At 40.6% G+C, this 23,242-nt stretch overlaps 2 protein-coding genes across 2 annotated transcripts in view; one reads left to right on the forward strand and one right to left on the reverse strand.

Moving 5' to 3' along the window:
* LOC138772691 (deoxynucleoside triphosphate triphosphohydrolase SAMHD1-like) overlaps positions 1-18,825 on the forward strand; it is a 50,257-nt gene extending 31,432 nt beyond the window's left edge. The window contains exons 9-15 of the mRNA XM_069953269.1: positions 1,035-1,153; positions 5,097-5,236; positions 6,096-6,173; positions 10,458-10,562; positions 13,710-13,823; positions 16,455-16,481; positions 18,569-18,825. Of these exons, the coding sequence (XP_069809370.1) occupies positions 1,035-1,153; positions 5,097-5,236; positions 6,096-6,173; positions 10,458-10,562; positions 13,710-13,823; positions 16,455-16,481; positions 18,569-18,580 (595 nt within the window). The 3' untranslated portion in view covers positions 18,581-18,825. The remainder of the gene's footprint in view (positions 1-1,034; positions 1,154-5,096; positions 5,237-6,095; positions 6,174-10,457; positions 10,563-13,709; positions 13,824-16,454; positions 16,482-18,568) is intronic.
* ERGIC3 (ERGIC and golgi 3) overlaps positions 1-23,242 on the reverse strand; it is a 64,569-nt gene that overhangs the window by 18,037 nt on the left and 23,290 nt on the right. The window lies entirely within an intron of this gene.

Consider the following 23,242-nt stretch of genomic DNA (forward strand, 5'->3'; position numbering starts at 1 on the left):
CTATTGACATGTATGGGTCCCACGTGATCGCAGGATGTACCAAAGAGTCTCCTGCATGTTTATTGGCTGAGAAATTGCGCCCAAACTTGAAGGAAAAGGATGATGCCATTTTCTCAAGTATCGCGAGATGCTCGTCCGAGCATCGAGCACCTTCAAGTACTTTAATACTCGAAGGAGTACCGAGCTCTGATGAGCATGCTCGCTCATCACTAGCAAAAAACCAACAGGCCCAGCACTTCTCTCCAACTCTCCCATAACATCTGTCAAGAGAGAGTCAGAAGGCCCCCTACAAAGTTGCCTTTTAGGGCTCTGTTACATGGAGCAATAATGCTCAGAATCAGGTCGATTATAGCTCAGTGTAATAGAGAAAACAATCATCCAATGACAATGATCATCAGCTGATCATGTGATTTTGGTCCTGGTCTAAAATTATCGTCTGCCAACCGTGCATTACTATGTGCAATAGCTATGCACAGCCGACGGCTGATGATTGTAGTATAAAAAAAGAAACTTTATACACTACCTCTCCACGCTCCCAGTGGTTTTCTGCCTCCTGCTTGCTTCCTGGAGCAACCGCGCGCTGTAGCTTAAGAGCGGGTCTGTGAACTGACAGGCCAATCACTGTCCACGGCAGTCCCGCCAGTGATTGGCTGAGCAGCCTGACAGCTCAGACTGCTCTGAAGGTGCACGGCGGCTCTAGGAAGCAAGCAGAAGGCAGAAAAACACTGGGAGCGTGGAGAGGTACGTATACAGTTTAAGGGCAAGAGCTGCAGGGACATTGCTAACAATATATATACACAACACTTGCTAAACGATTGAGCCATGTAAAAGGCTCAATAAGTTAGCTCAGATCAAGCAGATCGACGCTCGCTTATAGGAGGCATTGAGCCTTTTATTACATCCCTTGGTCGTGTGAGTTGGTTCTGTTGAAAAGTTGGGAAGACCGAAGTAGGAGTAAATAAAAGTTTCCAAAGAGGAAAGCCATAAGATGAAAGTTTTGTTTTGCTTTTACTTAGTGTTTCTTTTTGGTTCAGGATTTCAGATGCTTTCTTGGCAGCTGATCCACACATAAAGATAGAAGGAAAATCAAAAGATAAGCCGTGTACAATCTCTGAATCAGTGGAGGACATGGTCGCCTATGCCAAGCTTACAGGTGAGTTTGTATGTGAAAATCGGTAATGTTTCCCACAGGGACCAGAGTGGAACTGCTAACATCTGGTAATAGTACATTGTTATGTGGCCATTTGTGCCAAATGCATTCTAGAGGTTTTCCTCTGAAGTAAGAATGGAACTGTAGTTTTTATCTAGTTAATACTGTTACGTAGTATTTCTTTTCCTTTTTTTTTTCCAATATAATTTATTAAATTTTTTAGTAATATATGAATCAAAGTATACAGTGAGTCCAAGAAGTATTTGATCCCTTGCTGATTTTCTTTGTTTGCCCACTAATCAAGACATGATCATTCTATACTTTTAATGGTAGATGTATTCTTACATGGAGAGACATAATATTAAAAAGAAAATCCAGAAAATAAATCTAGGGAATATATATTAATTGATTTGTATTTCATGGAGTGAAATAAGTATTTGATCCCTTAGTATTCATTAGCAGTTCTGGCTTTTACAGACCAGTTAGACACTCCCAATCAACTTGTTACCTGACCTGAAGCCGCCTGTTCTCACTAATCACTTGTGTGTAAAACAACTGTCCACAGAATCAGACAGATCACACAGATTTCAAGTCTCCAACATGGGTAAAACCAATGAGCTGTCACAGGACCTCAGAGTCAGAATTGTTGACCTTCACAAAGCTGGAATGGGCTACAAAAAGATTAGTAAGGTGTTGGATGTGAAAGTAACAACTATTGGTGCAATTATCAGAAAGTTTAAAGAGTATAACATGACAATCAACAGACCTCTGCCCGGTGCTCCAAAGAAGATTTCGCCTCGTGGGGTGGCAATGATGCTGAGAACAGTCAGAAATCGTCCTGCAACCACTCGGCAGGAGTTAGCAAATGACCTGAAGGCAGCTGGGACCACAGTTTGCAAGGAAACAATTGGCAACACTTTGCGCAACAATGGATTCACATCCTGCAGTGCCCGAAAGGTGCCCCTGCTGAAGAGAGCACATGTGGAGGCGCGCCTCAAGTATGCCAATGATCATTTGAAAGATGAACCAAGTTATTGGGAGAAGGTTTTGTGGTCAGATGAGACCAAAATTTAACTTTTTGGCCTCAACTCCACCCGCCATGTGTGGAGGAAGAAAAATGCTGCCTATGACCCCAAGAACACTGTGCCCACCGTCAAGCATGGAGGTGGAAGCATAATGTTTTGGGGGTGTTTCTCTGCCAAGGGTACAGGGCTACTTCACCGCATCACTGGGAAGATGGATGGAGCCATGTACCGCACAATCCTGAGGGACAACCTCCTCCCCTCTGCCAGGGTTCTGAAAATGGGCCGTGGTTGGGTCTTCCAACATGATAACGACCCTAAACATACAGCAAAGGCAACAAAGAATTGGCTCAAGAAAAATCACATTAAGGTCATGGAGTGGCCCAGCCAGTCGCCAGACCTCAATCCGATGGAAAATCTATGGAGGGAGCTGAAGGTGAGAGTTGCCAAGCGACAGCCCACCAACCTTCATGATTTAGAGAGAATCTGCAAAGAAGAGTGGGCCAGAATTCCCCCTGGTGTGTGTGCTAAACTTGTGGTTAACTACAACAAACGTCTCACCGCTGTGCTTGCAAACAAAGGCTTTGCCACTAAGTATTGAGTGTGTTTGGCAAGAGGGATCAAATACTTATTTTCCTCATTGAAATACAAATTATTTAAAATATATTCTTTAAAATTATAATCTGGATTTTTTTTCTTGATATTCTGTCTCTCCATGTTAGAATATATCTACCATTAAAAGTGCTGAAGGATAGTGTCTATTAGTGGGCAAACAGAGAAAATCAGCAAGGGATCAAATACTTCTTTGACTCACTGTATGTACAAAGCAAGGGATACATACATATCTGAGTATCACACAAATACAAAGTATTTCTTAACCCTGCTATGTAACCAACAAAATATAATATAATACTTGGAAGTATATTAGAAGCTGTACACATGTGGGAAAAAATGGTAGTGGAACTGGGTGCACACTGCTTAAAGGGATTTTCCTTGGCTGGTTTGATCAGCCATTTTGCTGCATGAATAATACATCGCTCGTACAGTGTGGCCACATGATTAACCATGCCTTGGGTAGGGACTGCAAGCGAGCACCAATCTCACTAATAGGCGCTTGTTTGCCACATGTCATGTAGTGGAGCCAATGGGGCAAAGCTACCATCTGTGGGATTATGACTGAATGCCTCCAAGTCAGAATCCCCCCTAAAAATGACATCTTCTCTGATTGGAGTCGTTCACTTTTCTTTTCTTCCCCATCTGGCCCGGCTATCATGAAGATGTCTCCTGACCACAACTCATATACGCTGAATCTGCCAAACATTTTAGGCTCCTCACTATCCTCCCCTGTATACAAAGTCCCCATCTGTAGTGCTTACTCTCTGCGCCCCCATATGGTATACATAACCCCTTTGTGACCTCATATAGTTTATGTAGGCCTTCTTATATGTGCCCCCATATGGTGTTTATATGCTCCCCTATGTGCCCAGATTACTTTTTATATGTACCTCTGTGCCCCATATGCTTTTATGCCCCCTCTGTGCCCCATATGCTTTTATGCCCCCTCTGTTCCCCATGTGCTTTTATGCCCCCTCTGTTCCCCATGTGCTTTTATGCCCCCTCTGTGCCCCATATGCTTTTATGCCCCCTCTGTGCCCCATATGCTTTTATGTCCCCCCTGAGCTCCCATATACTTTTCTGCCCCCTCTGTGCAGCTTGCGGCACATACCGGCTGCGGCTTTATACCAGAGAAAATAAAATTTAATCTCCTCTCTGCCTGTCAGCATGCTCGGTGGGGATGATTGACAGAGAGGGGCCAGGATTGGGATTAAACTTAATTTTCTCCCTTACAAAGCCGCTGCTGCAGCCGCGGCTCGTACTTGCACAGCAGCTTTATACAGTGATGCATGGACAAATCAGCTCAATTGGGCTGATTGATCGCCTTTTTAAAGGGAACCAATGAAAAAAAAAAGCATTTAAAAAATACAAATTAGAGGGGCCGGCTGTACCATTTTAAAAATGACAAAGAGCTTAAAAAATTGTGTAAAAACATAATAAAAGCCGCACAAAAATCACAATGAAAGGCAGGTGGTCACAGAAAAAAGAAGAAAAATCCTCCCAAATTCTTAAAATTTATAAATGCAACAACAACAACAACAACAACGACGATGTGAGAGTTCTGAATCAATTCTTACATCTGTATACACAAAAGAAGAGGGGGCCATTGCTGGTAACATGTCATGTAATGTACTGAACTGTCTCACTGTAGATATGGTCCAAGATTAATTAAAGGGGTAGTGCAGCGCTAAACATTTACAAAATAACACACATTACAAAGTTATACAACTTTGTAATGTGTGTTATGTAAGTGAATGGCCTCCTTCCCCGGGTTCCCCCACCCACCCCGGAAGTGTGGTGCATTATACTGACAGCATTCGTGTCGACCCCCGGCTGCCATCTTGGGACAATGACTTAGTCTTTGGGAGGCCAGCCCCCCTCTGGCGCGTCATCAGCTGCTCAGCCGCGATTGGCTGAGCATAACTCTTAGAGATGTCGTCATTGTCCCAAGATGGCGGGCAGGGGTCGACACGAATGCGGTGAGTGTAATCCAATATTCTTAGCATATTAATAAAATATTCTTAGCATATTAAAAAAAAAAAAAAGAGCAAATTGCACAAACAAATTCACCTGAAATCCCCGAAATCTAAGATGATTTTTCGGGGTAAGAAAGTAGTCTTATACGCCGGAAAATACGGTATGTCTTTTTTTTTTTTTCAACCGTATTAACTATACATAACTAACTTTTTAAAATCAGATTTGTAAACCATAGAAACAACCTTTTTTGTGCCTGTACCCTCAGGAGATACCTCTTAGGATTGAAAAACCCAGACTTACAGTGAAATCTTCTTCCTTCTATCCCTTCCCAGATAATATTTTTGACCAGATTTTATACTCCAGTGATCCTAATCTGTCTACAGCCAGAGAAATTTTAGAGAATGTACAGTGCCGGAAACTTTATAAGTTCGTGGGAGAGACAAAACCAACAAAACATACCAACATGAAGCTGGTGAGATCTCAATGTGTATTTGCCTTTCTCATTACATTAATGTCTTTTATCAGTTTTGTTCAACCAGTCTATGTGTTACAGAATGAATATGACAAATTACAAGGTGACCTGGCAAACTTCACCCCTCAGCTTCATATGGATAATGTAATAAAAGATAATCCGATCAACAATGGTTTTCAAATCAACTGGTGCCAGAAAGTTATACAAATTTGTAATTTTTTTCTAATTAAACATATCCAGTCTTCCAGAACCTTTCAGGTGCTGCATGTCCTGCAGCAAATGGTGTATTCTTTCCAGTCTGACACAGTGCTCTCTGCTGCCACCTCTGTCCATGTCAGGAACTGCCCAGAGCAGGAGAGGTTTTCTATGGGGATTTGCTGCTGCTTTTCTGGACAGTTCCTGACATGGACAGAGGTGGCAGCAGAGAGCACTGTGTCAGACTGAAAAGAAAACATTTCCTGTAGGACATACAGCAGCTGATAAGTATGGGAAAACTTAAGAATGTTAAATAGAAGTAAATTACAAATCTGTATAATTTTTTAAAACCAGTTGATTTAAAAGAAAAAGATTTTTGCTGGAGTACCCCTTTAAAATGAAAACAAGTGCTTCCCCAGCATGTGTGACACAAACGTGTGTCGTCAGAGGTTTAGGGCTAACAGTGGACCTTCAAAAGGGGTCTTTTTTGCCTATGTAAGACATGTTCAAATGCTTCATTTTGCTTTTCAAATACACGAAGGGTAAAAGCACATGGGCCACTGGTGACTGGCTGGTGCATTCCAAAACTCCACCCTAAATTAATAAAATAAATTGGATGCAAAAAGCGGACATTGTATTTGATAATGATCTCCTCTGTTCACAGGAAGATTGTCACAAACTAAAAGAAGACCTGGCAAATTTAAGTGGGAACAAGCTTCAAGCAGAAGATTTCAGAGTGGATGTAAGCCTTCATTTTTTAGTTTTGTAAAGTTTATTTATTTTTTGCTTAAAGAGAGTGCAATCATCACAAAGCTCATTATAAATGTTTACCCATTGTGGGTGGAGCTGTTTTAGGGCTTGAGGGCACAGCATTTTCTTTTATTTATTTATTTATTTTACAGGAGTGTTTTGTGTTTTGGGCCTTTGCATTTACTGTGCGGTATAAATAACATGTTAAGGCTATGTTCGCACACAGTAATTTTGCAAAGTATTTTGATTAGTATTTTGCAACCAAAACCAGGAGGGGATTGAAAATCACACACTGTTGAAATTGAGTGGATGGCTGTCAGTTAATGGCAAACAATTGCCGTTATTTTAAAACAACGGCCATTGTTTTAAAATAACGGTTGTCATTAAGAGACGGCCATCCATGCAATTTCAACAGTGTGTTTTTCAATCCCCTCCTGGTTTTGACTGCAAAATACTGACTAAAATACTTTAGCAAAAATACTGTATAGGAACATAGCCTTAGCCTAAAGGATTTTTCTCTTTGAAAAAGTAAGTAGTCTAAAAATTGGGTAAAAAGAAAGTGAACCTTTTCTCATTGAACATATTACCTCTGCTTCAGTGTCAGGTGAACAATGTACACTGCATAATTGAAGAGGTTGTGCCTGGAGTGATAGTGAATTACCATTTCCAGCCTGTACACAGTTTATTAAAAATAGCAAAAAAGTCTTTAGTAGAGATGAGCAAATATGATTCGATCAAGATGGTATTCGATCAAATATTGCGGTATTCGAAAGATTCGAATTCAAACGAGTACTGTGACGAATACGCGGGTAACATTCGAAAGCCCTCCCATCACACTTGGCGCTTTTTTAAATCCAACGACCATGCAGGGAGGCCGTGAGGGACCCCGGGAGTACACACGCAGCGCGAAAACGGCGTCTACCCTCATTGGATGGCTGAACCACATGACCTCAAATATTTAATACTTGGCTCCCGCCTCTCGACTGCAGATGCGCTTTCAACCTAGCCAAGGGAGAGATCTTGCAGCAGGGAGAGATAGGTTTTTAGTAGTGATTTGGTTAGGCAGGCTTACTATAGAATTTAAAAGTCCTTTTTAGGCATAAGAAATAGATGATATAACAGCAGCAGGTGTATTTATTCCAGTACCCTGTATGTACAAGTGACTTAAAGTGTCCCTGGTTTAGCCTACTAAGGGCACATTATACATATTGTTCCAGTAGCCCAGTAAAAGGCACGTCATACATACTGTTCCAGTAACAGTCATACAGCATGATGCGTGATACGCGCAAATAACATGACGCTCTACGGACGCACATTGGAATCATGTATGTAACGCTGCGCAAGAAATACGAATGAAATGTGTGAACATTGCCGTAAACAGTTGTAAAGTGTTCGTAAATATTTTTCCTCCCAAATGCGGAGAGTGGCATTATACTGCGATTTTGGGGTGTTGGGTGCACCCAGGCATGCTCCCCCTGATGTCCCAGTGTCATTCCGGAGGTGTTGGCATCGTCTAGGGAGGTTTCATGGGGGACTTGGTGACCTCCAAGTGGTCAAATTTTGATTTCAAAGTGTCGCAAATATTTTTCCCATAGACTATAATGGGATCGAATATTCGTTCGAATAGTCGAATCTCGGTGCCTATTCGATTCTAATTCTCGAAAGTTGAATATTTCACTACTCGCTCATCTCTAGTCTTTAGCTTTATTCTGTTGGTCAGTTTTATTTTTTCATCAATGGTGCATTGTGAGGGCTTGTAGTTTGGTAGCTCTGGCCTTTCTGGTACAATTTTGGTGCACTTATGAAAGCCATGTCTTTTACTTTTTGTCGAGACAGAATAAACAAAACTATTCAACAATATTTTTAGTTTTATTACTTATTTATTTTAACCCATTCATGTCACAGCTAATTTTAGTTTCTGATTTTTTTTTTAACACGAGGAAAGAGGAAAAAACTATAGCGCTTTCATTTCTTCACCTACAGACCCAGACGAGTCCCAGTCCCAGATGAATATTTATTTTTAGTGACACCCATTATACTTTCTCATGATATGCTTAAGTTTTCCATAAAATCTGCTGTAAAATTGGAAAAAAAAAAAACTTTTATGCTGTTCACAATGTTGTAAAACTGACATGGTACTGTATCTCGTTCCCCAAATTAATACAATTATAGTGATAAGCTTATCTAGTTATAACTTATATCACTTTTATTTTAATGCTTTTAAAATATTAAAACCTTAAAAAAAAAAAAACTGAATGTGTTTAGAATTGCTCTATTACCATTCTTTATTTTTTTTTTTTTTTTTTTTTTGGTATATGGGGCTTTTTGAGGTTTTATGTTTGCGCCACAATCTGTACTTTCTATTGGTAACTTCCTTACGTATATGTAACATTTTTATCACTTTTTTAAAAAAATTTTCTGTATTTAAGGTGACCAAAAAGCTGCAATTTTGCATTTAGTGGGTTTTTGTTGCGGTAACATCATTTCCTGTGTAAGATCACTAGTACGATAATGTAATAGTTTGGGCCATTCTGCACAGAGCGATATCAAATTTTTTTACAATTAATTTAATTTTTATTTATAAAATGCGAAAAGGTAGGTGATTTAAACTTTAGTTATGGTATGGGATTTTTATTAATAAAAAAATTCTATAATAACTGCACTGATCTCTCAGAGATCAGTGCTCGACTACTATGAGTTGCTGAAGCCCATAGTAAATGATTGCCAAGCCAGGATCAGCGTCCTAGTGGTGCCTAGTCCCAGCCTGGGCAAAAGGACTGTTCGTCCCTCAGTGATCGTGGTGATCACGCACATGGGGGGGGGCCCTCTTACTGGCACAGAGTAACTGTACGTCATGGTGCCAGAAGGTGGTACCATTCACCACAAAGGATAAACAACATATTAGCTTCATGTAAACTCATCAGTAGCTTCCAATCACAGTGTTGCAGAAGGCACTGATGGGATGATAAAAGGAGCCTCCTCCCTTTGTCTAAAGGCCCTATTACACAAAGCAGCAGACTGCCACTATCTCCTATGGGCTGCCCAGACGACCGCCCAGGCAGCCCCCCCCCCCCCCCCCCCCCGCACTTACCCGTTCGATGTCGGCGCCTGTAACGGCACCAGCAGCGAGCGGGGAACGAAAGGCAAGTGAGTGCTGACCTGACAGGTCAACGCTCACGTGCTCCTTTGAATTGCCTGCCCCTTGTAATAGGGCCTTAAAGGGATAGTGCGGCGTTTCAAAATTATTCACTAAGGGTACAAACCCACTTGACGTATTTGCTGCGTGAATCAGTCTTAAAAATAAGCAGGCAAAACGCAGGTTGGCTTTATACAATTGTTCTGCGTTAAAATACGCAATTGCGTATTTTTGAAGTGTGAAGCTACATGGGTTTTTTGCACAGGTTGTTAACAACTGATGCTTTGCTAACAACAAGCTTCACGCTTCAAAAATACGCAATTGTGTATTTTAACGCATTCAAAAATACGCAATTGCGTATTTTAACGCAGAACAATTGTATAAAGCTAACCTGCGTTTTGCCTGCTTATTTTTAAGACTGATTCACGCAGCAAATACGTCAAATGGGTTTGTACCCTTAATAACACACTTTGTAATGTGTGCTATGTTCGTGAATGGCCCCCTTCCCCGTGTCCCCCACCATCAGAAGTGTGATGCACTATACTCACCTGATTCGTGTCGACCCCGGCCGCCATCTTGGGACAATGACGTCATCTTCGGTAGGCCGACCGGACCGTTCTAGCCGCCCCCCCCCCCTCTGCCGCGTCATCAGATGCTCAGCCACGATTGGCTGAGGATAACTAAGCTCAGCCAATCGCGGCTGAGCAGCTGATGACACAGCAGAGGGGGGCCGGCATGAGGGACGGCTGGAGCCTCCCGAAGATGACGTCATTGTCCCAAGATGGCGGCCCGGGTCGACACAAATCGAGTATAGTGCATTACACTTCTGGGGGTGGGGGGGACACAGGGAAGGGGGGCATTCACTAACATAACACATATTACAAAGTTGTATAACTTTGTAATGTGTGTTATTTAGTGAATAATTTTGAAACTCCGCACTACCCCTTTAACCACTTAGATGGCATGGTCATTGTAGGTTGTATTAAACAGCCAACCTCTGTCATTGCAGAAGACTGTCTGCTGTAATATACAACCCCTGCCCATCTGCGCAAAGAGGCTAATTATATTGTTGAGTATACACTATTCCCATCTGTGGTTTCTAGGATGTGTGATCTGTGTTTGTGCTCTTTATTAATACAGATCATTAATATGAATTACGGAATGAAAGATAAGGATCCGGTTGAAAATGTGTTCTTTTACAAGAAGTCTGATCCAACAAAGACTGAACAAATCCAAAAGGATGAGGTAGGACTGTAGTCCTGATGTTGTTTTTTCATTCTTAGGCCAGTTTCACACACAGTATCGCAGCAGATTTCACAGTTTGTTTCAATCAGCCCTATAGACAGGCAAATGCTCAGTTGCTGCTACGTTCTAAACCCTACAGAGTAATGATGGGACCGAGACTTTTCTACTGATCTGTGAAGGTTTCTGTGATTTCTCTCCTATTCTGTGAAAAGGTGATAAATGTGCATTGGTGGACAGACTCTTTTAGAGTTCTTCTGCCCTCTGCTCGCTTTCAGAAGCCGCTGTTATAGCTTCAAACTGGGTCTCTGAACTTACAGGCCGCTCAGCCAATCAGTGGCCAAGATGGGACTGCCATGGTCAGTGATTGGCTGAGCAGCCTGTCAGTTTAAAGACCCACTCTGAGGCTATAACAGCGGCTTCAGAAAGCGAGCAGAGGGCAGAAGAACTCCGGGGACCGGGGAGACGTAATGTATACAGTTTTATTTATTTTTTTTAGACCCTTTTTTTAATAAGATAAACATACGAATGGGACTGAGCTTCCTGTGCATATTTACGGGGAGTTTAGTCAACACCTACTTTAAATCTATTAAACGAGAATATGAGATTATAACATGAAGTGATGTCACTACCCTTTAATATTTTTGTTGCATTGCCTAAAGCTTAGTTACTGTATATACTTTCAGTGTACATTATATCCCAATGGACACCAATTAATTGATAGTGATATAGTGCTACTGAAGCACAGTAGGTAGGACCTGGCACCACTGACCGCTACACAACTTTATTAGGCATTAAAGTGTCGCTGTTATAACTTTCAAAATCTAAAATCAACAGTAGATGTGAAATGTGCAAGTTTGCCATTTACATTTATTATATTTTTTTAGTTATTCTTTAAAACAAAGCTATAATAAAGCAAATACACCTTTTTTTTAAGGTGGCTTTTTAGTTTTGTGCTGGTCTGTACAGTACAGAATGTCACAGGTCAATGGGGGAGATTTATCAAACTGGTGTAAAGTAGAATTGTCTTAGTTGCCCCTAGCAACCAATCAGATTCCACCTTTAATTTTCCAAAGAATCTGCAAGAAATGAAAGGTGGAATCTGATTGGTTGCTAGGGGCAACTAAGACAATTCTACTTTACACCAGTTTGATGAATCTCCCGCCAATGTGTGTCAATCATATGGCTGTGAGCGCTCAATGAATAAAAAAACAAAAAAAAAAAAAAAACTGAACACAGGAAGTGTCAGCTCTATATCACGTTCAGAGCTCAAGTGTGAAGGAGGAAACACTAAGGGGGAGATTTATCAAACATGGTGTAAAGTGAAACTGGCTGAGTTGCCCCTAGCAACCAATCAGATTCCACCTTTCATTCCTCACAGACTCTTTGGAAAATGAAAGGTGGAATCTGATTGGTTGCTAGGGGCAACTGAGCCAGTTTCACTTTACACCATGTTTGATAACTCTCACCCTAAGAGCCCTATTACACCAAAAAATGTCTGACAGATATCTGACAAATTTTTTCAGCCAAAGTCAGGAAAGTACTATAAACAGAGAACAGGTTGTAAAGATAAAACAGATTTCAACTCTTTTCAAATCCACTCCTGGCTTTGGCTGAAAAAAATTTGTAAGATAATCTGTCAGACATTTTTTGGTGTAATAGGGCCTTAAAGCGTAACTGTCTTTTTTTATTGCAGAAATCAGTAGTATAAACAATTTTAACCCCTTCCCTTCGCAGGACGTACCGGCACATCCTGCAGGGGGTGGGGAGGTTCAGAGAGGGGCCGCAATCTCAGCTACTTACTGCAGCACGGGACTGTGGCTATTAGCGGGTGCCACCGATTGGCCGCGCCCCCTAATTAGGACAGTTAGATGCAGCTGTCAAACATTTTTTCTAGATCAAATGTATTGATCGCTTTTTATTTTTTTTTTATACAAAAAAAAAAGCAATCTGCGTATTTTTACAGCTTTTTTTCACGCCGTTCACCGTGCGGGAATAATAATGTTTTATTTTAATAGATCGGACGATAACACATGCTACAGAATATAATATGTTAATTAACTTTATTACTTTCTATGTGTTTTATGTATGAAATGGGAAGGGGGGTGATTTACACTTTTATTGGGGGAGGGGCTTTGGGGCACTTTTTAAAACTTTTATTTATTAATTTATTTTCACTTTTATAGTTCCCTTAGGGAACTATCACTTACATACAATAGATCAGTAACACTGATCCCTGCTATGCCATAGCATTGCAGGGATCAGTGTTATCTGCGATCTTCTGATAGATGCTCCGGTCACTTATACTTAAACGCGGCAATCGCGGTGTTTAAGGGGTTAATGGCAGGGGCCGCGCAATCGCAACGGCCCGCCATTGAGATTGAGGGCCTGGCTGCAGATAGCAGCCTGTCCTCACCAGCTATGGGGCGGGCTCAGCTCGTGAGCTCGCTCTATAGCCCAGGACCGCGCCAGGGCGTACATTTACATCCTCCTGCGATAAGGCCCAGGCAGTGAGGGTGTAAATGTATGCCCTTTGTCGTTAAGGGGTTATTACAACTTTAAAAATAAAGGTAAACTTGGTTTATAGAATATAAAACTAAAAAATATTTATATATAACAAATATTATACAAGAAGACCAAAACCAAGGCTTACAGCTGAAATTCATAGTTTAATTTTCACATAAAAATTAAAAATCACATCTCACATAAAAACAAGTTACCAAAAGGTTATGAGAAAAATGGCGTCCTACAAACACACTGCTTTAGATCATGGAATAAAAATATAAAATCCTCTGTTGTCTGGAGTCAATACGTATGTTGCTGTCTCTAATGCATCATAGCATGACACCCAAAATTGGACTAAAAATTGTTTAATTCCGGCCGCTATCTCTAGACACATCTAAAAAATACAATCTAAACCGATCATATTGACTCACCCATGGCAGTGTGGTAGTGCTTGGGGTCAATATAGGTTTTATAAAAGAGGCTTTTTATTGGAGATTTTTTAGTGGGTTTATAAGGATACAGGGGTAAAGGAATAGACCCCTTGGTGACAATTTATTGCCGATACCCATTGGAACGTGTGTTTCTAATTATATATAACAAATCACTGTATAAATAATATACACTCACACATATTTGCATTTATAGGTTTCACTCTTTCTCCCAAAACATTTCGCAGAGCAGTTCATCCGTGTCTACTGTACACAATTGGATGATGACAGTCTGAAAGTTGCGAAATATTGTTTTGAGGAATGGCGCAAGGTATTGTTCAGACAGTAGTTTAATGCATTATTTTAACTAAGGTTGAAGTTTTGTTGTTACGAATCTAAGGCTGGGTTCACACTTCGTTTTGGCAATCCGTTTTCTTCATCAGTTTTTGCAAAAAATCAGATGAAAAACGGATGCATTTGTGTGCATCAGTTTTGATCCGTTTTTTCATCGCATTCCACTATAAAAAGAACGGATCAAAACGCATCTTTTTTTTTTAATGTACACAAGGTCCGCTACGTTTTTTTTAAAAAAGGGATGTGTTTTGATCCTTTTTTATATTGGAAGTCAATGGGAAAAGGGATCAAAACATTAACACAAATGCATCTGTTTTTAATGGTTTTTTTTGCAAAAACGAATGAAAAAGACGGATTGCAAATATATCTATAAACATGTACTCATGCACTAAATAACGGAACAAAACAAACAACAAATATATGTTCAAATAATAGGATATTGATAATACAGTTTCATTAAAAAAAATTCAGAAAGCCTTACTATTTTAATTATTAATAAAATTCTGTAAGAAAGTTTGAAATTATAGATATATAATTCACTAATATACTGTTATCACTGATAGTACTGGCTTCAGTGTGCATTTGCGTGTAGCATGCAGCCACGATAGTGGGGAAAAAAAGGTCAGCTCACCCTCGGGACAGTGTGAACTGGGTCCTGTCCTTGAAGCACAGCAGGAGGGGAAAGCGGGCCGACTCCCGTATTTAAGGTAGTTGTAGAGATATGGAAAAATCCTCCAAAAATAAGTTAAAATCAGAAAGTCTTTATTGGGAACATGCAATACAAAATAAAAAACATTGATGTTCAAGGGAAAAAATGCCAACATGTTTTGGACTATGCGTCCTTACTCATGGGTAGGGTAACAAGGTATGAGTAACATGTTATATTGTATATGTATATTATATAGTATATGTACAAGTGCAACAAATTAGCACCATCACATGGCATCAGGAGGAGGATATCCTTTTTTGCATCTCTAATTAACATTCTAGAGGGGGATGGGCATATCTCTCCCCCTCCTGATGACATGTGATGGTGCTAATTTGTTGCACTTGTACATATACTATATAACATGTTGCTCATACCTTGTTACCCTAGCCATGAGTAAGGACGCATAGTTTCAAGGGCTGCATGAGCAATACAAGGATCATTCATACAGCCCATCTGCTCGATTTCTAGATCTCACTGATCAGCGCTTGTTTGCGGCCCCCAAGGCCAAGAAACCTCTACAACTAAAAGGACCATTACTTACGTGGCAAAACAAAGCACATAAATACTAAATGACATATACGTATCAAACTTTGGTGCACAAGTGGACAAAAATGTGGCACATGAGGAATAGTTAATTTGCCCCTATGGAGGGCTTTAAACATATGGGGGGACTTTTACTAAGGAGTGTAATTTGTGTGACTATTATAATGGGGATTGGTGTATATTTTGTTCCAATATCTTGTAACTGATTTATTAAAATGTAGCACTGCCACGGTGAATGCATCTAAGTAAAAAAAAGTCACAAAAACTAAAAAAAAAAATTGTGCAAACAAATTCACCTGGTACTGATCAGATGTTGGCCTGCACCAGTTTTTGTGACTTTTTAAAAAGTCGCAAATGAGAAATTGGGCGCAAATCCCGGATTATGTGAATCTTAGGGTGAATACTCAAAACAGGCAGATTAATTAAAAAAAAAAATAAAAAAAAGTTGCATCTAGAAAATATTCACCTGTTGAATACCGGTTCATAAATAGGACTTAGACCAAAAATTTCCCCCATGGTTTTTACAGTCATTCGGGCCAAAAATGATTCCAAAGATACTAGAATCGCAACTAATCCCCTCTCATCATGGCTACAAAAGCATACAAGACACACTTCTGAACCTTATATACAAAAATATTTTCATTTTTTCTATTTATTATAAAGTTGACATTCATTTAAAAAATAAACATTATAAAACTCTTTATCCTTCGCTACTAATATTAATCTAACAGATGTGTTAACGGGAACCTGACACATCAGTCCCTCCTCATCATTAGGAATGTCCCTGGGACATTTTCTCCTATTCATCACTTGTGTGAACACGGCACATGGGCTGGATGTTAAGGCAATGTTCAATGTGCAATGTTCAAACAGGTGAAGAATAGGAGAAAATGTTCCAGGGGCATTCCTAATGATGAGGGGGGCGGGGAGGATGGACCGAGGGGTGTCTCAATCCTAATGCACAGACACTCTAGGCCACGCCAATTTGACACCGGGCTGCCAGTTTAAAAGTAGTTTTTTAAGACAATAACTGCATCATCTGCCAAACAGACCCCAGGACGGATCTTGGATTAAAAGCAGCTATCCAAAAGTACAAGTGGTTTTTGAGGGTCAGATTGTGGATACAGAATTGCTTTAAGTGTGTTCTAAAATAAGAGGCACCCACATGGTGCCCTGGTGTTTCCCCCCCCCCCCCAACATAGGGGCTATATTTGTTTACTTCACATAAATGTATATTAGATACATTTGATTACATTAGTAGAACTTAAATATAAACTTGAATGTTTTGAATGCTATTAAAAAAAAAATATATAATTTTCATAAAAATCACAAAACCTTGTATATATGTTTCCCCAGGAGAATAAAAGCTGCGGCAAACCATCGGTAAGTGAAAAATGGTTACTTACTTTTCTTCCGGATCAGGTGCAGATATATAATATATATATATATATATATATATATATATATATATATATATATATATATAATGCATTCCAAAAAAGTCGGAGATATGACCGTTTCACGCTGTAGCGCATCATCTGGCGCAAAATGAACATGTCATCATGGCGCTGTTTAAAACTCAGCAGTGGTCATGCCTATGCAAATAGTATAATTTAGAACAGACAACTTTTACAAATATTTACACACACATGCCATCACCATATTAAAAGGTGTAAATATTTACAAGAACGCAATCATTTCGTTTCTATCATTAGGTCCAAGTGTGTTTATTGCCCCCTGTACGGATAAATCCAGGCCGCTTCTTTTCTCAACAGTGTTTTGTAACAATCTCCCCCACCCTCCTTGGGGCTGTTATTGTTAAAAACAGACACATTACCACTATTCATTTCCCTAACATGAGATATCAATCTCTAAATCTCTATTTCTAGAAGTTCTCTAAGGGTATAAACCCACACACCGTATATGCAGCGTATTTACTGCTGCGATACGCAGCAAACTCGCAGCAAACTCGCAGCAAAATCACAGCAAAATCGCAGCAGATTAGATCTAAATAACTGAACACAGCATCAAATCTGTACCAACAAATCTGCTGCGTATTTGTTGCATATCTGCTGCATATACGGTGTGTGGGTTTATACCCTAAATCTGGTTTGTGAGTCACGTATGGTCTTACCTATATAAAAAAGACCCACACACACAGGATAGCATAGACCAAAAAACTAGATTTACATGTAAAGAACGGTCTTATTTTCACATCTAAAGTTACCTTGCAGAAGATTTTTCTTAAGCCAATTTTTGTGGAGATGAGGGCGCACGTGCCCACGTCTCCACCTGTCCTCCCTTCCCTGCTGCAAACTGTACCCGAATTAAAATTCCAGTTTCTCGGTGAGTGCCCGTATCTTTTTCTACGATTTCCAAATCAAAAGCTACAAATTGTTCCTGTGTCCCTGACCAATAGACAAAAATATTGTCCATAATTCTTAGAAATGTAACAATGAACTTAGAAATTTTTGAGTAAAAATATGTATTTACTGCAGATAATTTATTTACTAAGAAAATATTAGCTAGGGAACAAGCTACAGGGGTCCCCATTGCCATCCCAGATACTGGTTTATACCATTTTCCTCCAAGCATGAAAGCATAAACTCAAGTGCCTCTCCCACAAAATGACTAAAGGACTCAGTTTTCTCCGTTTCTCGGAGAACCTCCAGGATCACCTGTACACACGCATCATGTGGGATGCAGCTGTACAGGCTCTCCACATCAATGGAGACTAGGGATTAACCCTCCTGCCACACAATGTCCTCTATGGCTCTCAAAAATTCCCCAGTATCTTTTAGATATGTCGGAATGCTACTGAGGATTGGGCGTAACAGCCAATCCAGGTACTTCAAAATTCCCTCAGTCACTGAGCCGATCCCTGTCACAATGGGGCAGCCAAGAGACTGGCTCAGTGATTAATGTATATTGTTTATATATTACTTTTTTTTTTTCCTTTCAAATCAACTTGTGTCAGAAAGTTACAGATTTGTAATTTTCTTCTATTTAAAAATCTCAAGTATTCCAGTACTTATCAGCTGCTGTATGTACTGCAGCAAATGTTTTATTTTCCAGCCTGACACAGTGCTCTCTGCTGACATTTCTGGGCAATATAGGAACTGTCCAGAGCAGCAGCAAATCCCCATAGAAAACCTCTCCTGCTCTGGACAGTTCCTGACATGGACAGAGGTGGCAGCAGAGAGCACTGTGTCACACTGGAAAGAATACATCACTTCCTGCAGGACATACAGCAGCTGATAAGTACTGGAAGACTGGAGATTTTTTAAATAGAAGTATATTACAAGTCTATATAACTTTCTGACACCAGTTGATTTGAAAGAAAAAAAAAAAGATTTTCGCTGGACAACCCCTTTAAGAGAAAGCAGAAGTAAATAAAATATTTTTTTACATTTATTTTCATTTTGTAATAAATAGAAAAAGATATTTAATGTGTTTTTTTATTTTTAAAGGAAACGCAGTAGAGCTGCATACCGGAAATTTTCTAAATACACACATGGAGACCTTGGAGCAAATGTTAGGAAGCCAAATCCTTCTTGTGTTGTAAATCGTATAAGAGAAGCTTTTCCTGATCCAGATGAAGACTATGAGGGTTTTAGAGGGAAGGAAGACTTTCCTGCTTAGGACATGACTTAAAGGGAATGTGTCACCTAATCTTTATTTTTTTTTATCTAGAGGTGAAATGTATTCTTCATATTTGTTATTAGAGATAAGCGAACCTAGAGCATGCTTGAGTCGATCTTAACCCGAACTTTCGGCATTTGATTAGCTGGGGCTGCTGAACTTGGATAAAGCTCTAAGGTTGTCTGGAAAACATGGATACAGCCAATGACTATATCCATGTTTTCCACATAGCCTTAGGGCTTTATCCAACTTCAGCAGCCACCGCTAATCAAATGCCGAAAGTTCGGGTTCGGATCGACTCAAGCATGCTCCAGGTTCACTCATCTCCATTATGTATTTTTGGAAAATATTTTTTGTTTATTGCCTTGTCAGGAAATATGAAAAATTAAATACAAACTTTTCTTATTTCCCACCCTTGACCAACAGAGGGAGCTAACATGGTAAACTGGTGAAGGCAAGCAACATGTAACTTGACTGCTGCAAATTTAAGCCTTGCCCCTCCTGCTGGTGAGGGGGTGGATATTGAAGCCAGAGGTCACTTACTTCCCAGGCTCCAGCCCCGGGTCCCGGATGGCGCTGCCCTGTACTCCATTCCCGCGGCAGTTCCCTGGTTAAAGCTGCTGCTTGAGACGTGACATCTCAAGGCAGCTCTGCCATTCAGTGGCCGTGGAGGGACTCCGCTACGGCCGCTGAATGGCAGAGCTGCCTTGAGACGTCTCAAGCCGCAGCTTTAACCAGGAAGAGGCCGCGGGATGGATGTACGGGGCGTTGCGATACGGGAGTCGGCACTGGAACCGGGAAGGTAAGTGACCTCCAGCTTCAATTTTCACCCCCTTCCCAGCAATCCCTCAAAATACCCCTCGGCTCAGAGTACCCCTTTAAGGCAAATTATCAACTGCATTTGGCAGATTAATGACCATTATGGCCAATAATCGCTTCATGTTATAATTTGCAACGGTCAGCCGACATGCACAATGTCAGCTGATCGTTGCCTTTCAACATGTTGAAAGAATGACAGCATAGTAACAATCTGCTGTCATCGCTTCTCATTACAGGAGCAGCGGCAGCAGACCGCCGCTGTGTCATAAGGGCTCCATCTCGGCTCCCCCTGCACGTACCCGCTTACTGCTGGCGCGTGTAATAGTGGCCTATTACAGGTCTATTGAGGTCTATGCACAGGGAGCTGCCATAAAGCAACAGTGTAAGTGTGGTGCAGGCCCCATTACACAGATGCTATTACAAATGGCAGCCCCCAGTGCAGCACATTGATGATTACATAAAAAGGAACTAGAACACTGATAAAAGTTTAACAATTTTTTGAAGCATTGCTGTGACAGAAATTATAGTGAAAATGTGAAAAAGTGACATATTCCCTTTAAGATATGTAGACTCAGGTTTAGTGATGAGCGAAACTCGAGCATGCTTGGATTTTTTCTGAACCCGAGTGTGCAGCATATGATTACCAGTGGGTGCAGCCTGGAAAACATGAATATAGCCTATGGCCATGTCCACACAACGGGCGTGAGTTATAAAATACATACATTGTATGTGAATGAATGGAATCCCGGCCAGAGCATATACACATAGTATACGCTCCGGCCTATGACTGTTTCCATGTTTTCTAGGACTTCCTAGCTGCATGCAGCATGCAGCTTCTTCAGCCACTGGTAATCAAATGCTGCACACTCGGGTTTAGCCAAACCCAAGCGCCTCATCACTACTTGTTTTTCATTCCATTAAATAGTTTCTATAATAACTGATTGTGTGTATATTAGGGCTGGGCGGTATACCGTCAAAATACCGATACCGTCACTGGCGTCGGTTAACCGACCTCAACTCTGCCAGGACGGTATCTGCGGTATTTCACCCCCTCACCCGGCGGCCGCATGCTCTGCATCCCTCAGATCTCTCTCCCTGATCCTCCGATTCACCTCCCAATACCAGCCAGGGCACACATATGCAAGGTATGGAAGATCCTGCTGCGGGGGGCTGAAGATGAAGAGACTGACAGGCTGCGCACAGGCGTGCTGTGTGCTCAGCGCTGCTGCTGCCGCCGGCGGCTCATTTCTCCTAGCTTCTTTGAAAGCTGCACCGTGTGCCCTGCCCCCCCCTCTCCCGTACATGAAGTGGCTGCAGGAGGTAAGCTATAGGTCGGCATATCCTCGCTCCCATGGGCACCGCACTCTCTCCCGCACAGGAATCCTCGTCGCCCGTTATCTTTTGCTGGTAGCAGCCATGCGTGACGCTCAGCCCGGGACACAGATACATGTGCTACATCACTGAGTGACAGGGGCCGAGGATTCCTGTCGGGGGTGCGGGGGTGGGTGAAGAGAGAGAGAGAGAGCGGTGCTCGGGGGAGCACGGAGGTGCCGACCCATACCTGACCCCAACTGTGTGTGTGTGTGTGGGGGGGGGGGGAGATGGGGGGGACAGAACAGCATGTGACAGTGACTGGGGGTAGAGAGATGGATAGATAGGAGGTAGATAAAGAGATAGATAGGAGATAAATAGATAGGAGTCCTATCTCTCTCTCTCTCTCCTCTCTATCTATCTCCTCTCTATCTATCTATCTATCTATCTATCTATCTCCTCTCTATCTATCTATCTATCTCCTCTCTATCTATCTATCTATCTCCTCTCTATCTATCTATCTATCTCCTCTCTATCTATCTATCTCCTCTCTATCTATCTCCTATCTATCTCCTCTCTATCTATCTATCTCTCTCTCTCTCTCTCTATCTCCTATCTGTCTATCTATCTATCTATCTCCTTCCTATCTGTCTGTCTATGCTGTATAGATAGATAGATATAGCTAACAATATAGGCAACACACTAAACGAACTGTGGGTGCCAGCAGACGAATCCCAGACCTTGGACCAAGTCAGCTTGTAAAAAAATACTCTGCAGCACTCTGATGGTAATACAAACGTGAAAATGTGAATTTATTCCATATAACAATGTGCAGCAAACTTCACAAGTAATATATGACATTTTGGTGTCTCCTATGCCATTTTCAAGTGCCACTTGAAAATGGCGTAGGAGATGCCAAAACATTGTATTACTTTTGAAGTTTGTTGCACATTGTTATATGGAATAAATTCACGTTTGTATTACCTTTGGAAAATAGGGTTTTCAAAAGGGGTGTGGCTTTTAAAAGGGGCGTGTCATAATTATCGTTCAATTTATCGTCACCGCGACGACATGTACGATAAACCGCGATATTCATTTAGGCCATTATCGCCCAGCCCTAGTGTATATTTATATATTTTATATATTATATATATATATACATATATACATACACACACATATATTTCAAATTAAATTTCTTTCTATAATTGCAAGTGTATTTTAATATTTTAACATTATAACATTTTTAGTTAATATTGTTTAGGTTAAAGGGCAACCTTTTAAGTATACATACACACACACACACTATCTACAATAATAACTATTGTATGTCACTTACTAGAATATAGGCCTTGCACTGCAGCAGATTGACATGTATTACCCAATGCTCCCCATAGTCATCATTATTTTTTTTTTTTTTACAATGACGAACCCCTTTAATTCTTGGAGAATATTTTTGGTATCACCGTAACAACACCCGCAATAACCATGTGGTGGCTGTAGAAAATTCAAAGTTAGAAAAATGCTAATTTAGGTATTCTGTTTTCATGAAGCAGGCATTTTTCACAAGAAAAATTAATGTATATTGAAATTTACCACTTACCTAAAGTACAATGTCACATAAAAAAAAAAATCTCAGTAACATGGATAAGTTATAGCATCATGGAGCTATAACCACATAAAGTCACACAGGTCTGATTTAAGAAATGGGCTCTGGCCAATATTAGATTGGGCCTGAAACGGTTAAATAGAAGCAATTGCTAATTGGCAAATGTCCAACTGTAGTGGTACGTATATGTATTACCAATTCTACAAAAAGGGCATGACAGGACACCACAGTGCACAATAACATTCAAGCTTTATAAATTCATAGAAGCAAATATTGATAATTATAAAATCCACTAAAAACAGAGATTTAAAAAGAAAAAAGGTGGGAGTACTGGGTACACGATTTAAAACTATGCATAAAAAGGTCTAAGAAGGTTGTTGTCAGAGATAGCGAAGCAGTCCTGGGACATGCACCGTGGGTGCGGGTGGCTACTGTGGTGCTGTGTATGTAAACCCCTGGTTAACAGGTTCACTGCACTAATTCTTCATCTATTGTTTTCTTATGTTCAAATCCTGATTGTGTTTACTTTTTCTTAGATTAAAGAGATGCAAGCGTCTAATGGTGCGTTTACACAGAGATTTATCTGACAGATTTTGGAAGCCAAAGCCAGGAATGGATTTGTGAAGAGGAGATCTCAATCTTTCCTTTATGACCTGTTCATAGTCTGTTCCTGGCTTTGGCTTCATAATGCACACAGGTTTACGTGTATCATTTGATGGTTGTATACTTTTTTTTTTTATAATTATAAATTGTTACCTCTATG

The sequence above is a fragment of the Dendropsophus ebraccatus genome, chromosome 14 (assembly GCF_027789765.1).
Source record: "Dendropsophus ebraccatus isolate aDenEbr1 chromosome 14, aDenEbr1.pat, whole genome shotgun sequence".
Classification (NCBI taxonomy): Eukaryota; Metazoa; Chordata; class Amphibia; order Anura; family Hylidae; genus Dendropsophus; species Dendropsophus ebraccatus.